We start from the raw sequence: 17,561 nt of genomic DNA, 5'->3' as shown, positions 1-17,561 counted from the left end.
CTTAGCGAGGCGTGCATGGTCACATCACAGTCCACACGTGGGCAGCCGGGGGAGGGTAGGCGAGGGCTGGGAGAGGTAGGGTACCTAGGACTAAGGGAGGGGGTGATACCTTGAACACGAATCATCTTTACCTATATATCCTCCGCCTCCTCCACCGGAGGAGCACCCCCCTCCACCCCCTCCGAAACCCCCTCTGGTCTCCCACCCCCACTTCTTCATGGCCTGGGGGCAGGAATGTCCTCCGGTGGCACCCTCCAGCAAGGATTTTCCAGACCAGAGCAAGGAAGTGTTATCATTCCAGCCACCTCCGCCACCTGCCGGAAGACAGAGAACCTGTGAGGCCGGACTGGCTCAGCTGCTGGGCCTGGCCAAGGAGGACCTCATGCGCTCTGAGGGGGCCCAGGGGCCTTGGCTTCGGTGGGCCTAGGACTCGAGTCCAGGGACATGGCCTCTGTCCTGGAGAGACCTGCTGTGGCCACAGCTGGACGTCCTGACGTGCACTTCCGGTACCTCTGCCTCCCGCAGTCCTCTGGCTCGAAAGCCCTGAGAGTGCTTGGCTGGGAAAGGGGCTGGAGAGGGCAGGCAGCATGGCACTCGGTGTGTTCCTGGGCCTTCTCTCCAGAGCACCAGCCCCAAGTGCTAGGTCTTTGTTGGCTGCTTCCCATGTCAGTAAGAACAGGACCCACCTCCCTGGTGGCCGCAGAGGCTCCGTGTAGGAGCCCTGGACCAGGCCTGGATAACCCAGTGGGCTGTGCTATGCACTGGGCAAGAGCTCCCCATCCTGAGCCTTAACATGGGGATAATAAGATGGCCTCAGCAGGTTGACATTTGGGTCAAAGGAGATGGTGAGTGTGGAATGCTTCATAAAGATAGATCAACAACAACGTTTTTAAAAAAATGGATTGAGTATGCAACAGTGTGGTCATGTAGAGAAAAAATCCACTAACTTTCTATGAGCTCGCTGACTTATAAAATGGGAATGATGATATCTTTCTAGAAAACCCCAGCACATGCTTTGAAAAGCACAGGTATAATAGCTGCCAAAGAGCTCTGTAAGTTATTAAACCCGCACAGGTGTAAACAGTGCTGGGGGCAATTCCTTACTGTGGACCCGATAACTAGTTCTACTTTCTTTCAGCCCTATTCGTCTCTTGATTAAAGAGAAAGTTTGAGTATTTGCTTTAAACTAATCTCAAATTTTAAATGCCTCCCAAAACCCTCCTTCACTCCGACTGTGGAGAAAAATCCAAGAAGGAACTGCATTTTCTCCTTAGCGATGGCTGATCTCAGAGAATCGGAGAGTCCACCTCCCCTTCGGGGCCTGTCCTGTGTGTGGTGTGGCTGCTCTCATAACTAGCACAGAGCCCAGCCACGAAGATTCCAGCAAGCGCTCCCAGTGAGGGGCTGTGTGAGCTGGCAGCCCAGGCCTGGCCCAGACAGAAACCACAGGGGTCCGGAGGGTTGGACTCCGCTCCAGATTTCTCCCCTCTGCTCACCTCCAGGTGCATGTGGTGAAACCCAGGGAGGGCTGGGCTGGCGGTCTGAATGCGGGTGCCTGTCTCATTTTCTCAGGGACCTCCCACAAGTCCCAACGGCATCAGCAAGGTGGTCTCTGGGGCTAAAGATGCCGCCTGCCCTTCCTCCCTTGAGGCTGGTCCCTACTTCAGAGCTCCCAGCCTCCCAGGTATGGGTGACAAAGATGCCACAGGTGTGATGGCCCCGGGAGAGCGTTCCAGGAGAGGGCGGGCTGGACGGCTTTACCTGCGGCTCCGGAGTAGCCGTTGAGCCCTAGCACCGAGGAGTTATTCTCCAGCCTCTCGGGGTGGAACGTGTCCGTCTTGGCCCCGTAGGCCCTGCCACCTCCGCCGGCCGCAATGATCAGGGGCACTGGCACGCCATCCTTCATCTGGCCCAGAGAGATATGGAGAGAGTGACAGGCGGAGCTGGGCTTCCACTCTGAAGAGCCAGCGCCCTGACGAATGAGTCTGAGTGTGTGCTCAGTGGGCTTCCATTCTGGAGAGCCAGTGCCCTGATGCTGAGCACACACTCAGACTCATTCATCAGGGGGCTCTGAACTCAGGTTGTGGGCTGGGGGCTCTGAACTCAGGTTGCAGTAACCAGGGGCTCAAGCTCAGCTGCTGCCTGCTCAGCCCCTTGCCCGAAGCTCAGAGGAGCCTCAGAGGTTGGGTGCTGGTGGCAGGAGGTCTCCTTGCTCTCTCCTTCCTCTCACTCCCTCTGGTCTCTGGTTCTGACTCCTATCACCTCCAGAGAGGCACTCAGCATCACTGTCCCTGTGGGCGGGCCTGGCAGAGGAAGTCCACCTTAATGGCCCCTCTGGAGGCCTGAGGCAGGCATGGCAGAGGCTTGGGGGTGAATCAGCGAGAGAAGAGACTGCCTTTCTTGGACAGACAAGGAGTCCATGTCCCTCTGGGCCTCGGTTTCCTCATCCTTAAATGCACTAAGTGGGCATTTGGTTCCTGGGGCTGTCGCGAGGCAACCCCATGACACACAGAAGTCTCTGCCCCTGGGAGCTGGCACAGCCCACTCACCTTAAATACGTAGGTGGCTCCGCCCCCTCCGCCGCCCCCTCCTGCCCACTCGTGCACGCTTCTGTTCACGCGGATTTCTTCCTCTATCACATTGTTCTCCCCAATGCAGACTTTCTGGATCAATCGGTTTGTCTGCAGAAACAAACAGCACCTCGGGTTTGTGTCCAAGTTTCTCTACTTCCCAGCAGACAGATCTTCTACATTTAAAGATAGGGTCTGCCCTAGCCAATTTGGCTCAGTGGATAGAGCGCCAGCCTGTGGACTGAAGGGTCCCAGATTCGATTCGGTCAAGGGCACATGCCTGGTTGCCGTCTCCATCCCCTGTAGGGGGCATGCAGGACACAGCCAACCAATGATTCTCCCTCATCATTAATGTTTCTATCTCTTTTCCTCTCTCCCTTCCTCTCTGAAATCAATAAAAATATATTAAAAAAAAAAAAAGATACGCTCTATCTCTCAAATAGCTTAGAGTTGAGTTGAAGAGACCAAAAATATACCCAGATAATGGTCACTCTGGGCAGTATTAGAGAAGGATCACAAGGATAGAAATTAGTTAGAAAATGCATGGGAAGTTGGGGAGGGTGAGTGAGCCTTTGTTGCTAACTGGTGATCAGGGAGGACTGCCTGCAGGAGGTGTCACTTACTTGGGCCTCGAAGGATAGGGAGATTTTTAAAAGACATTAAAGTACATTATATTAGTTTCAGATATACAACATAGTGATTGACATTTATATATCTGAGGAAGTGATCCCTATGCTAATTCTAGTAACCATCCATCAGCATACAAAGTTATTATGACATTATTGACTGTATTCCCTGTGTTGTATACTACATCGGATAGAGAGATTTTTAAACACAGAGAATGAGAGAAAGGGCATTCCAGGGGGAGAGAGCAGCACAAACCCACAAGGTGAGTGGGGTATTTGGGGAAGGAGCCTTTTTGGCTAAGAAAAGCCCATCTTAGGACAGAGAGATGGTTCAGCAGGAGCGGAAGTGTCCTCTGACTCTGAAGATGACAGAGGTCCCACGTGGTGAGATGGAGGGACCGTGAGGCGGGAGGGTGGAGGGAACGAAACCAAGTCATGCAAGGGCCTCGGGTACGATCCCAGAAGGAACTGGACTCCATTCTCCGGGCAGTGGGAAAGGAAGTTGCAGGTCTGATGCCTCGTGGAAAGAGAAAAAAACAGTGTGAGGCCAGACTCAGATTTATTCCCAGCTCATCTTTGTGAAAGTCACTTCTTCATCCTGGGCAACTCATTCCTCCCAGCTCATGTCCCATTTCCTGCCTCAGAACTCCCCTGGCACAGCCCTAAGTAGTGGCTTGTGTCTGCCACTGAGGAGGCTGTGGGCCCTGGGGTCTGTCGGACACCCCTGACCAGCTGTGGGCAGGCCTCCGTCTGACCCCGTGTGCACGGGGAACAGGCACAGGAGGTGGTGTGTAGCTGAGACAGGGTCTTGCATGTGCCGGGGACTGAACAAATGGCTGCTGTCTTAAGTTGGATTCACTTCTGGACCCACACATGGGAGGAGGGACATTGGGGGTGTGGAGCACAGGCTCATGCTGTGCCGGCCTGGCCAGCAGAGGGAGCTGCCCTCTGTCCCTGGCTAGGAACTGAGCTCTCCCTGCACATCCACCAAGTTTGAGAGCGAGTCGGTTGATTAATGAAATGATAAAGTGCAACAACCCAGAGGAACAAGTAGATTACAATTGAATTAAAATAAAAAGGACGCGGTCCTGTGAAAAGACATAACTGATTACAATCCAATCAAGTAAAAGTCCCTTGCAAAAGTCAATGCAATCTTCCCGCTTAGATGAAAGAATTACATTAGCACTCAATAAATTCCTGTGAACATTATGGAGCCTGCAGTTTAATGACGTAATATATTATATCAGGTTGGAAAGTCCTGATTATTGTTGCTGAGTAAAAGTTGGAGTCCAGACAGTGCTCATTCACGAAGGTTGTACGGGCGAAGCTTATGCCTGCTGCTTTGTTTTAACCCACAGCGTGGTGGGGGAGGGGAGGGCTATGCTTCGCTCCCAGCCCAGCCCTGAGTTTATTTCGTGGAACTGAACTGCTTTCTCAGTAGCCCCTGTCCCCACATCTTCCTCTGAGGCTGCTCCCTGCCCCAGGTGGAAGCTGGGCTGCGGGCGAGGGTGGCGCCTGGCCCCAAGGGGACAGGCCCTGCAGGGGGCTGAGTTCCTGCCAGGACAGCCAGCACTGCCAGGGGCCTGGCACAGCAAGACGCAAGCCAGTAGGTGCTGGGCGTTTGCATGCCAGCTGCTTCGTCAGTCTGCACTTTTTCATGCTCCTGATCATGTCAGACCTCTACCAGCTTTTTTTTTTTTTTTTTAGAGAAGTGGAAGGGATGGGGAGAGGCACAGAGAGAGAAACATCAATGTGAGAGAGACACAACCATTGGTTGCCTCCGGCGTGCACCCTGACCTGGGCCTGAGATGGAGCCTGCAACCAAGGTATGTGCCCTTGAATGGACTCAGACCCGAGACTCTTCAGTCCGTGGGCCAAGGCTCCAACCACTGAGCTAAACCAGCTAGGGCTCCACCAGCTTTCTTAGCTCCTGCTGCTGGAGTTCTCCCGTGTGACTGAGAGACACCTCGTGAGGTCAGAGATGAGAAGGACAGGCTATGTCTGGGGCTGTAGAGAATGGCGGTCTGGCTTGTCAAGTGATGGGCTATAAGTGGAAAAGAACAAAAGGCCATAAAAACTGAGGCCTAAGCAAGGGGGTGGGGGAGGGCTCAGCAAACACAGGAGCCCAAGTCCCTACTCTGTCCTGTGTTGTGAATGACTTTGAAGTCCCTTCACCACTGTGGTCTCCATTTTCTCATCTGTAAAATGAGACAAGTGGATTACCTGTTCTTCCAGCTCTCACCTGTGCTTCATGTTTTTTAAAAGGCTTTAATCACACAAATAATAAATTCTATATGAATGCATTCTTTTTGTAACCATACCGGGCATGACTGATAAAGCACCCTCAATTGCAGTCCCTGCCCCAGAAACAACCAGTTAGGTGTATAGTTCAGAGCTTATTCTGTGTACTTATGGACATACAAGTGTCTAAGAGTTGGACAAGAAATGTTTAAGCTGGTATTTTTCTGTTTGTAATAATATGGCCAAAGATAGCGATGCTCGAGCAAGAAAGTTTAGGAAGTGGCTTCAGCTTGTACTTCTGCTAAAGGAACAACCATTTGCCCGTTCACATGGAATTCGCTCCTTTAGTTTTAAGGGTCCTTGTGCAACCCAAGTCCCAGCCTTGGTCCCTGTGGGAAGGTAAGCCCCAATAGCCACACCCCCAGATTTCCAAGGACCCAAATGGCCTAGAAAAGGAGAGGCACCTGCAGGCAGGACAAGGGAAGGGTGTGAGGGGCGCTGGTGCCCCCTGTGGGTGCTGGTAACCCCCGAGGGCCCCGGTGGGTGCTGGTGCCCTCCGAGGGCCCCCATGGGCCCGGTTGCGTGTGGAGGAGAAAGCCCAGCTCTGGCACTTACACTGGGGCAGGCGTCCTCTCCCTGCTGTCCGACCAGGATGTACAGCGTGTCGTCCTTCTCCAGGCTGAAGATGCCCAGCACGGACACGCCGTGGGACCGCATCATGGTGTTCCTCCCGCCTTTCCCGCCGGCCGCTCCGTAGCCCGAGATGCTGCAATGGGACAAAGCACATGGGCTTCTGCCACGGGGTGAAGCCTGACTCCCTCCTGCTCCCCCCCCTCCCCTGGCACCTCCAGGGGCCAAGTGCACCCCACGTGAGTCCTGATGGCTCTCCCCTGCAGCAGCCATGAGGTGAGCAAGGAAAGTCCTCCTCCCCCCAATGTCGGGAGAGGGCAGTCGCCTAGAGAGGGACAGTGAGGCGCCTCATTGGCAGAGCTTAGAAGGTGAAGGACTAGTAAAGGGTGGGAGAAAGAATGAGAGGAAAAGGAGGGGCAGGAGGAGAGCAAGGACCGGGAGGGTCTGTGTTAACATGGGGTACAGGGGGGAGGGTGTTCTTTTTTTTTAAAAAATTTAATTTAATTTTAATTTTTTTATTTTTATTTATTTTTATTAAATTATTATCTGTGTACATATTTTAACATTGCCCCTCCCCTCCCATACAAACCCTCCCTCCCCAGAGTTTTGTGTCCATTGGTTGTACTTATATGCATGTATACAAGTCCTTCGGTTGATCTATTATCTGGGAGGAGGGTGTTCTGAGATCCTGGGATTTCCCCATCATGGATTTACCTCCCTGCCCCAGATCAAAGGGCTCATGTGACCTTAGACAAGTAACTTACCGTCCCTGTTCCACATCTGTAAAATGGGATAATAGAGAACCCAGCTTCTAGCCCCTGTGTGTCACCAGGATGAAAGGAATTAGTACATGCAGTTTTAGGCTGGTGGCTGGCACCTAATAAGCACTCAAAAGTATTTATTATTGTTGCTGTTGTTATTAATGGTGGAATTAGCAGGGGCTGACTTGGTATCAATAGAAAGTTTAAAGTCTCCCCGTGGCTCTAACATGAGAAGGCCCCGGGGAATGAGCGAGGAGAGCGCTGTATGCAGCCCAGCTGTTTGTTCCCGCCCCACCAGGAACGCCTTCCGGAGCGATCTGTGTGCAGACTACAAGCAGCCCATCAGGATGAAAACAAGCAGCGAGGCGTGTGGGATTATTTCCGCTGCCTCCTAGGTTGTTGCGATAGTCAAGCAAGGCTGGAAAGAAGTAACTGGCTACTGGACCCCAAGGGGTCTGTTTTGAAGGCAGCCCGCTCACCAGCTACAAATGCCTCCCCAGAGGCCCCCTGCGAGGGGGGGGAGACACCCGGGGGGAGGGGTGGGAGAGGGGAGGTCCAGAGCTGTGAATTTGCACACAAAGCCTCCAGGCAGTTGTGCTCACTGCACACACAGTGGCTTCTCCTCCTATAACTTCAGGAAAGGCACAGGTTCCAAGTGTGTGAGGCACCTCCTGGGGGCCCCCTACGGTGGAGCTCAGGCCTGTTGTGCAGAGACAGGCTTAGAGGGCTGACTGCCAGCCTCTGTCCAGGCGAGGAACTGAGGCCTCTATGGGCTGCAAAGGAGGGTCTGGTGCCCACCGGCTGTCTGTGGCCGGGCACTGATGGGAGTCACCACATGCTGGCGTGGCGTGAAGCTGTGTGCACCAGAGGAGACCAGGGCCGGGCTCCAGGCCGTCAAGGAGCTCACACAGAAAGTGGGGAGATGCCCATAGCTACGAAGAGAGAAACCTCACCAGCAGGGAGAGAGATGGGGGACCAAAGGGCTGTGGGTCCCAATGACCAGAGGAGGCCCTTTCCCAGCTGTGTCCTCTCAGAACCCCATCCTCTTCCCTGGTCAGATAAGAGCCTTATCTTATTTTCTGAACTCACAGGGTAGTGGGGGCTCAACATCAAAGGGGGATCACGGGTGAAAACTCAGAGAAAGTGGAAAATCTCTGCCCAGAAGGGAGACCTTGGCTGGTTGCAGGGCGTGTGGGATGGAGGTTTGGAGTTGGCTTCATGGAGAGGATGGGCAGGTGGGCTCTCGGACAAGCAGAAGGAGGTGGAGGGTGGGAGTCTGGCCTGTGTCAATGGAAGGGAAGAGGCAGGAGAGCTGGCTGCGGTGGGGAGGAGATTGCAGGGCTGCAGAGGGCAGAGGGGCCAATGCCTGAGCATCCCACAATGCACCAGGCATGGCTGCATATAGCACCCCCTTAATAGTCATCAATAGTAGCTGTTAGTAATCTCATTTGACAGATGAGGAATCTGAGGCTCTGAGGGCTTAAGTAACTTATCTGAGGCCACAGAGCTGGCAGGCCGTGGTTCCTACTCCACATTTCCCCTCACAGAGGCCACTTCCTTCCCAAGGTGCTGCTGGGAGGTCCATCTGGATGCACAAGGGGGTGGGCTGAGGGGCGACTGGCCCACCCTAATTCATGCAGATCCCAGCCAAACCCTCACTCCCGACCCATTACAAATGGAGGCCATGATAAGGACAATTAAAAAGCTGAGGGAAAAGGAAGGCTTATTAGTGAAGTGAAAGCGAGGAGAATTGTTGAGCTCAGAGAAGGGAAACCTGGGGCAGAGGGGGTGCTGCTGGTGGTGGGGGCCCAGGGGCAATCTGGGCAGAGTCCTGAGTTAGCGGTGTGGACGCTGCCTCTGTTCTGGGCTTTGCCTGGTTGCACAAGAAAGACCTTTCCGCTAAACGTGTGGTTTGCTTGAAAAACTGTTGCCTGAGACAGAGTCCCAGGCTGGCCATTCCTGCTTATGGCTGAGAGGTACACTGTGCCCTTCTCGTTATTTTTGGCATCATTTGCATCAATCTGCATGCATTATGAATTCTTTCACCTGTTTAAATTTAGTCAAATTATTATCCTATCTAATAAAAGAGCAATATTCAAATTGACTGTCACTCCAACACACAAGGTGGCCGCCTTCATGTGATCAAAGATGGCTGTCCCCGCCAAAACCGGTTTGGCTCAGTGGATAGAGCATCGGCCTGCAGACTGAAGGGTCCCTGGTTTGATTCCAGTCAAGGGCATGTACCTTGGTTTTGGGCACATTCCCAGTAGGGGGTGTGTAAAAGGCAGCTGATCGATGATTCTCTCTCATCGATGTTTCTAACTCTCTATCTGTCTCTCTTCCTTTCTGTGAAAACTCAATAAAAATATATTAAGAAAAAAAAAAAGATGGCTGCCCCCATGTGAACACAAGATGGCTGCCACAAGATGGCCAACAGGGGAGGGCAGTTGGGAGGGCCCAGGCCTGCAGCCTGCAAAGGAAGGGCAGTTGTGGGGGGACCAGGCCTGCAGGCGAGGGCAGTTGGGGGGACCAGGCCTGCAGGGGAGGACAGTTGTGGGGGACCATGTCTGCAGGGGAAGGTAGTTGTGGGGGAACAGGCATGCAGGGGAGGGCAGTTGGGGGGAACTAGGTCAGCAAGGGAGGGCAGTTGAGGGGGGACTGGGACAGTAGGGGAGGGTAGTTCGGGGGGACCAGGCCTGCAGGAGAGGACAATTGGGGGGGGGGGCAGGCATGCAGGGGAAGGCAGTTGAGGGGAACTAGGCCAGCAGGGGAGGGCAGTTGGGGGGACCAGGCCAGCAAGGGAGGGCAGTTGGGGGGGACTAGGCTGGCAGGGGAGGGCAGTTAGGGGCAATCAGGTCAGCAGGGGAGCAGTTAGGTGACATCAGGCTGGCAGGGGAGTGGTTAGGGGGTGATCAGGCTGGCAGGCAGAAGTGATTAGGGGCAACCTTATAGGCAGGCAGGTGATTGTTTGGGAGCCAGCAGTCCTGGATTGTGAGGGGGATGTCTGACTGCCCTTGTAGGCCTGATCCCATTAAGATCGAGCCCAAATGGGCAGTTGAACATCCCTTGAGAGGTCCCAGATTAGACCAAGCTGGGTTGAGGGTGCAAACTGGGTTGAGGAACACCCCTGCCCTCCTCCCCATGCACAAATTTCATGCACTGGGCCTCTAGTATTTTATAAGTTGTTTATTACTGACATGGTTTTCCCCTCCCTTTTTCCTTTTTCTTATTTCTCCCCTCCCTAACCAGATCTGAATGCCAGCCTCACCTAGGTCTTGACCTAGTGCTTGGAAAGGGGGTTGGATGGAAAGAGCCCTCTACTGTGTGACTGGCAGCAGCTTGGTTAACCTCTGTGAACCTTATTTTCACCCCAAGGAGAAAAATGAGAACAAGGACCCCTGCCGTCCTGGGGATAAGAAGTACATCTGGAAGATAACAAACTGATGGCAAGTGCAGTGTAGGGCGTGGGGCTGGGAACAATCTGTAGATTCCAAAGCAGGCAGAGGGCTTGATGAGCAGGTGTCAAAAGCTGATCTCACTTTCCTGTGTGCTGGCCTCGGCCCCACATTTGAAACCTGAGCTGTGGACTTGATGAGAGCCATAGGGAGCGGACAGCCGCCTGTCAGGACTAACTGCAGGGGCCCTGGCAGGCAGTGCCTCTATCACCAGCCCTCTGAGGGCTGAAATCCCACCACCGAGCTCACATCTCTGCAAGCTCCCAGCTGCCACTGCAAGGCTGGTCGCCTCTGGAGCAGGACGTGGCACAGAGAAGAAAGCAGGCTCAGAGGCAGCGGGCCTAAAAGCAAACACAAGTGGTGACTCAGGGCCAGGACTGGGGTGCGGCAAGACAGGCACCTCCCTGGTGCCAACCCTGTGCTCAGGTGACCTTGAGAGCCCATGGCTTCTCAGATTTTGTGTCCAAGGCACCTAGTTTACCCTCTTGCTGGCCCTGGCTCTGCCAGCATTACTGTGTGGCTTTGGGTAGGTTATTTACCCTCTCTGATCTCCAGTTTCCTCATCTACTGTGTTTCCCCGAAAATAAGACCTAGCACATGGAAAGATAAGACATCCCCTGAAAATAAGACCTAGCGCAACTTTGGGAGAAAAAATTAATATAAGACACTGTCTTATTTTCGGGGAAACAGGATATAAAAGGGCGATAATAAGAATTGTTGTGAGATTTAAGTGAGATAATGACTGCGAGGGACCTAATTCAGTGCCTGGAGGATAGCCAGGGAGGGACAAACAGCAGCTTCTGCTCTGATGAAGCCCATGGCTGAGCCTGTCCACACCTCTCCACCGGGTGACTTCTGGGAGGCAGAGAGGGAAGGAGCCCCTGATTTCCAGAGAGCAATAGGAGAGCAGGGTGTGGCCAAGAGGTCAGGGGTCAAGGCTGTTCACCACTGTAGAGATCCCCAACCCTACAAATGGTGCCACACAAACTGGTGTGGGAGTAATCACCTCAGTTGGAATCTCGGGAGCCTTCTCCCCACCCCCTGTAAACAGTTTATTTTTGGTGGCTGACAAACGGCACATTAATTTACCTGCCACTCAAACGGGGAATCTGATTCGCAGCCATTCCAATTTCTCGGAAATTATAAGATACTGTTCTCAACAAGCTGAGGCTGTGTTTTTTCCCCTCAGCTAAGGCCCCCAGTCAAAATGGATGTTTATTAGGTTTGTGTTTTGTGTTATTGACTGTGAGCTATTGTTACCTGCTGTAATTGAGTTGTGAATCTTTTTAAAATAAAGAATTAGCAGCAAATCAAAGCAGCTGCCTGCTGGATGCTGAAACAGGAGCACAGCTGGCTGTAGCTTGAAGGCTGCATGGACTCCACACCCTGAGGGGAGTTGGGTGGGGTGGGAGAGGAAAGGGGAGGGGAAAGAGGGAGTGGACCCTACTTGAATGAGCATGGAGCACCTGGGTCTCTCTTGCACCCCACTCTGGGCTCCACCTCTAATTCCCAGCAGGGCCTTGCACAGGCCCTTTCCCTCCTCTGAGTCTCTGGTTTCCTCCTCCGGGAATCAGGATATAAGACCTGCCCTGCCTGTCCTCGCCCACAGGAGGCCAGCGAGTGTGCGCAGAGCGAGCGGAGTCAGGGGGAAATGCCTGTTCAGGTGTAGCCAGATTACACAGACAGGTCATGTGAGCCACCAGGAGACACCCCTGGGGTCAGCGGTGAAGGCCAATTGTCAAGGCACCTGCTTCTCACTGTCCAGTTCTAGTCCTGATGGCACCTGTGAGCAAGGTGCTCTTCTTGCCTATGGCCCACCAGACCAGGGCAGCCTTACAACCTCAGGGTCCACCCGCGCCCGCCCCTCCCCCACCCCCATTCCAGCTGGAGGAGATCCCAGCGACTCTCTACAACCCCGCCTCCTTCAGATGGGTGGAGCCTGAAAGCACTAGCAGAGAGAGGGGGAAGCATACTTTCAAGGTCACATGGTGTAAGGGGCAGAAATAAACCCAAACTGCATTCTGCCTGCAGCCCATCGATCTCCTCAGTCTCCCTCTCCTGACTTGCCCTGCTCTGTGCTCTCATGGCGATGGCTAGCTGCACAATTAGGCTGACATTAATCATGACTTGTCGCTCTCTTCTATAATGGTCTAGAACACGTGTCAAACACAAGGCCCGCGGGCCAAATCCGTCCCGCCAGGCCTTGCAATGTGGCCCGCACCGCGCTGTCATCACTGCACTCCGCTGCGTTTCCATCACAATGACAGTTTATGACTGTTCAGTAAACCATTCGGCCCGCGATTTAGGCTGGGATTTTAGATTTTGGCCCCTTCTCTGATTGAGTTCGACACCCCTAGTCTAGAACTTGACTGGTACTGTGGACTGTTATTTAACTTCCCTGCCCTGTGGACTTTCCAAAGTCTGTGGCACCCCAGAGACTCAGTCCTCTCTTTAAATCCCATAGCACCTACTCAATGCCCAGCTGTCTATGGATTGGGCAGAATGATGGTGTCACCCAGCTGTACATGCTGCCAGGTGGGGATGAAGCGAAGTTCAGAAATAGGTGACCCTCCACATCAGTAGGTTCCACGTGTGCAAACTCACCGCAGATCAAAAATATCTGAAAAAACGTTACCTTGTTGGTGACATGCACTATGCCCACGAATGGTAGTGTCGGTACTGAACATGTATGGGCATTTTTTTTTCTTGTTATTATTCTCTAAACCATACAGTATAAAAGCTATTTGCAAGCATTTTCATTACTTACAGTACTGTTCGTAATCTAGAGAGGATTTAAATCATACATATGTAGTTCATATGCAAATACTATGGCATTTCACATAAGGGACTTGAGCATCCTCGGCTTTGGGTATCCAAAGGAACCCTGAAACCAATCACCCTTGGACACTGAAGGAGGATTGCCTCTGTGACAGCCTTTCGTTGGTTAAAGAACAAAGATTCAACAACAGCAACCCCAACCCCGTGCTTTTCGGTTTTGATTCTTTCATTTTGACAGGATGCTATCTGAGGCCAATTCAACAGAATCTCGCAGATCAAATTCTCCCATCTGGACACTTCATGGTGTCCTGCCTCAACAGCATGTGTATGTTTCCAATGAGTGTTTGCCAGGCAAAGCTGGTCTCAGTGTTCCAAAGAGAGAAATAGGAACGGCTCTTGATTAGGGCCGGGCTTATGTCAACATGGTGCGGCAACCCTGTGGCAATCCTTTCGGATCAGAAACCTGGCTAGACTTAGATACGGTTATAATTCACACCAGATGGGACCATGGATTAATTTTTACCTAATAGTGCAGTTTTCTGGCAGGCAAAATCTTTTTAAATATGGGGCCCATCTGAGGAAGTCGGGAGAAAGTCCTGGGAAGCAGGGATGTCAGAAACGAATGTCTACGGGATCGGTCTGCTCCCGGCACTGCTGTCTCTGGCCATGTGGGGTCAGGCCAGCGCAAAGCTTCTCACTCCGCAGGTGGAGACAAGGGAGTGTCAATAACAACACCACCTCATCACCACACGGAGGGGAAATGTCCAGTGGATCTTCAATAAACATCTGTCCCCTTACCCCCCAGGAGTCCTTTTTTCCTGCTCTGGGACAGGGCTGTCCACAGAAATCCAGCTGGGAGGAGGGGGGCCTGGCCAGCTCAGGGCGGTGGGGTCAGGGTGGTGCGTGTCTTTAGCCATTTCCTGGGAGTGTGCAGGACAGCAGCTAATGTGATTGCAGGCAAACCTCATTATTGCATTCCTGCCAGATGGCATTTAGAAAGCACTTAGGGCTCTCCCTGAAACACTTTTACCTCGAGATCCCCGGAGCGGCTATGCTGGGGCTCAGGGGCTGCAGGAGGGAGGGGGAACTCAGTTCCCACCGCCCAGCCTCCTGAGACATTCACACCAACCGGGACATCACTATGATACTTCCTGTTTAAACAGCCTGGCTGTGCGGTGGGAGGAGCCACAGTGAGGCCTTGTTCCCAAAGTTCAGGGGCTAGGAGGGGATGTCTGGGCTGTAGGAGGCTCCTGACTCTCTGAGCCTCAGTTTCCTCATTTATAAACTGACTGCAGCCCTGATCTTGCCCAAGTCTGACCTGACTCATTGGTTCTCAGGATTGCATCAGCATCATCTGGGAACTTATCAGAAATGCTATTGTTAAAATAAATAAATAAATAAATAAATAAAATAATATATATATATTTAACTTTTAAAAAAAATATAAATTTTATATATTTCAGAGAGAAAGGAGGGAGAGGGAGAGATAGAATCATCAATGATGAGAGAGAATCATTGAGAATCATTGATCGGCTGCCTCCTGCACATCCCTCACTGGGGATCGAGTCCACAACCTGGACATGGGCCCTTGACTGGAATCAATCCCGGGACTCTTCAGTCTGCAGGCTGACACTCTATCCACTGAGCCAAACCGACTAGGGCCAGAAATTCTATTCTTGACCCCACTCCAAGCCTACACGGTCAGATGCCCCAAGAGCAGGCACAGCCACCTGCGCTTTAACCAGCCCTGTCATCCCCATGCCAACTGGGAACCACTGGTCTAAGCTCTACCACTAGCGCTGCTTGATGGCCTCACAAAAGCCCAGGTGAGTCATCGGCCTCCCTCCAGCCTGGCCTTGCTGTAAGGCAGGGGTAGGGAACCTTTTTTTCTGCCGAGGGCCATTTGGATATTTATAACATCATTCATGGGCCAAACAAAATGCTCAACTTAAAAATTAGTCTGCTATATTTGGTACAACCTTTAATTAATGCCTAATGCCTTGGCAGGGCCAGACCAAACGATTGGATGACCTTATACGGCCTGTGGGCCAGACATTCCCCACCCCTGCTCTAGGGGAATTCCGTGGGCTTGGGGTTGGACACAGACAGAGTTGAACAGCTACTTCCCTTGAGAACAGTGAAGTCCCAGGAAAGGAGGCACAAGGATAACAACTTGTGTTTCCCAGACGCTTGTCCATGCACTGCCTCATTGGAACAGCACCAAGTGCGATTCAAAGAACAGAAATAATTACAATTATGAATAATAAGGATAAAGCATGTTCTGAAGCCAGCTCACGCTTGCAGATCATCTCCACAAAGAGTTTGTGGGCCCTTGGAGAATAGAGGATGCATCTTCCTTGCTGCCCTATTTTGTCATCTCCAATCTCCCTTTCTGCAATCCTTACAATGGGCCAGAGTAGCCTCTGAACTTTGGTGTGCCACCCAGGCACCTGGGCACATGCACCCATAGACAGGACCCCAGTCCTCTGCCCCTCGGCTGCCCCCTCCCCCATACGCACCTGTAGGTGTCGGTGGCTGGCACCTTCCAGGTCTGGATGCCCTTGAGGGGGCCCTCGCTCCCCACCACCACGCTCAGGTTGGTGTTCCGGTAAGCATTGTTGCACTGGGCCTGCGTGGGGCCGTGGGGCCCACTGGCCCCACACGTGGTAAATAGCCAGTGAACTGTGACACAAGAAGAAAGACAATCACTCACGTGGCCCGACTCACGTGGGCCTCTCTGGCTGCCTTCGAGCTGTGTGCTCCATGGCATTAATATGGCACCAAGATCATTAGCATGAGATCAAAGAGGAGGCAACCAGCTACAACAAGGGCAGTAAAAAGATATCGTGAGAGAAGGTCCGTTCCAGGGGAGACAGGTGCAGGCAGCGGTGGTACCCTACCCCGGTGTCTCATCAAGTCCAGTGCAGTGCTAGGCAAACAATAGGCATGTAACCTGTGTTGGCATCTTCATGTAGGTTCCTCTTAGTGTGGAGAAGATTGAAAGAGTAACCTGGACACAGAGTCAGCTCCATGACCCCTCATGGCTTGGGGACCCAGGACCATGGGATTAGGAAGACCCGTAGTCCCGGCTGGCTTGAGACTCTGTCTGTCAGGCTCCAACAGGCTCAGCCTCCTTAATCATAACCACTGGGGTTTAGAACTGCAATAAGCAGATCTTGGGCTCTTGGTTATTTTTAAAAACATATTTTAGACCTCCTTTTTGGTCTCCCTTAGTAGGCTCTGAGCTTCCTAGTGCCAGGGTCCGTGTCAGCTCCATCTACCTGACCATGTCTCATCTGACCCAGGGCCTGACACATAGTTGACCCTAACAGCAGTTTCCAGGTTGAGTGCCTAAGAGCTGCCTAAGAGAACCTCATTTGGTTTTGGGGGGTCACATTGTTTTTGGTGCTTGCCCTCTTTTTCTAAGCCCCTCGCCACTGCCTGGGATTTGTCACTGCCTGGAGCACCCCATGTCCTTAATGACCTTTGGGGCATCTCTGGGTCACTCAGCACACCCCACCTCTCCACCGCCACTGGGTCATCTCCTTCCACACTTTCTGCCTATGAGTCAGATCTCATGTTGGCTGGAATTCTAACATTTTTATAACCTATAAAAACTTTAAAATACTGTGCTCTTGATAAACGGCTTTGACTTCAAATACAAAAAATGTCACTGTAAGATTAAAGAAATTACTTCCCTTTAAAGAGATTAAGTCAAAGCCTACCTATAGGAAATTATGGAAAGATTAATTTGGGCATATATAGTTTTGTTCACTAAAACTGTTGAAGTAAATTTTTTTGGGGGAAACTTTCAAATTACTTAATGATGCAAAAATGAAAGATTAGTTTGGGCTACCAACTACAGGCGATCAGATTGGGCTCACACTGGGCAGTGATGGTCATCTGAAACCTGGGCCAGATGTGGCGGGCTCTGAGACACTGCTCTGGCCCCAGGCCCGAGACCAAAGAGGCATGCAGCCTCCCAACACTTTTCCAGACTTCATTGTTTTTCAAGTGAAGATGTTGATTTCTGTCTGGTTTCTGAAGGTTGTTTCAAGGGCAAGAAGTTGATGAATTCTTTGGTGTGAATGGCTGAATGTTAATTTTCTGATCTATTTGTATTATTAAGGGGTAACCTGTTAATTCCAAGTTGTAACTCTTTACTGAAGGCATTTTAGCAGAGGGGCTCTCTTGCCCAAATCTTATGTGTGGGCTGTGCTGGGGGTGGAGGTGGGGGTGGGGGTGTGTGGGGAGGTGGGGACCTGGGGGAGTGGGCTGTTTGAAATGGAAAGGACACAGGCTTTGAAATCGGCAAGGACACCTGAGTTTGGACTATTCTTATCACTTACTAACTGTGGGGACCTGGATCGAGTTCCTTCATCTGTAAAAGGGGCTGCACTGGCATTAGAATTAAAGGAAGCAAGGGGGTATGAAAGGTCATTGTAAAGTTCAAAACTCTAAACATGTGAGTTGTGTCAATGACTCCTGCCTACACCCAAG

General features: G+C 52.1%; 1 protein-coding gene across 1 annotated transcript in view; it reads right to left on the bottom strand.

Moving 5' to 3' along the window:
- The window catches only part of LOC118717153 (ALK tyrosine kinase receptor), a 71,484-nt gene that overhangs the window by 26,237 nt on the left and 27,686 nt on the right, over positions 1 to 17,561 (bottom strand). The window contains exons 4-8 of the mRNA XM_036434870.2: positions 15,581 to 15,743; positions 6,053 to 6,203; positions 2,550 to 2,681; positions 1,762 to 1,906; positions 132 to 314 (exon numbers count right to left, since the gene is read on the bottom strand). Of these exons, the coding sequence (XP_036290763.2) occupies positions 132 to 314; positions 1,762 to 1,906; positions 2,550 to 2,681; positions 6,053 to 6,203; positions 15,581 to 15,743 (774 nt within the window). The remainder of the gene's footprint in view (positions 1 to 131; positions 315 to 1,761; positions 1,907 to 2,549; positions 2,682 to 6,052; positions 6,204 to 15,580; positions 15,744 to 17,561) is intronic.

This window comes from Pipistrellus kuhlii, unplaced genomic scaffold, assembly GCF_014108245.1.
Source record: "Pipistrellus kuhlii isolate mPipKuh1 unplaced genomic scaffold, mPipKuh1.p scaffold_m20_p_13, whole genome shotgun sequence".
NCBI lineage: Eukaryota > Metazoa > Chordata > Mammalia > Chiroptera > Vespertilionidae > Pipistrellus > Pipistrellus kuhlii.
Note: the sequence above shows the minus strand (reverse complement) of the source record. Positions and strands in the feature narration are given on the sequence as shown.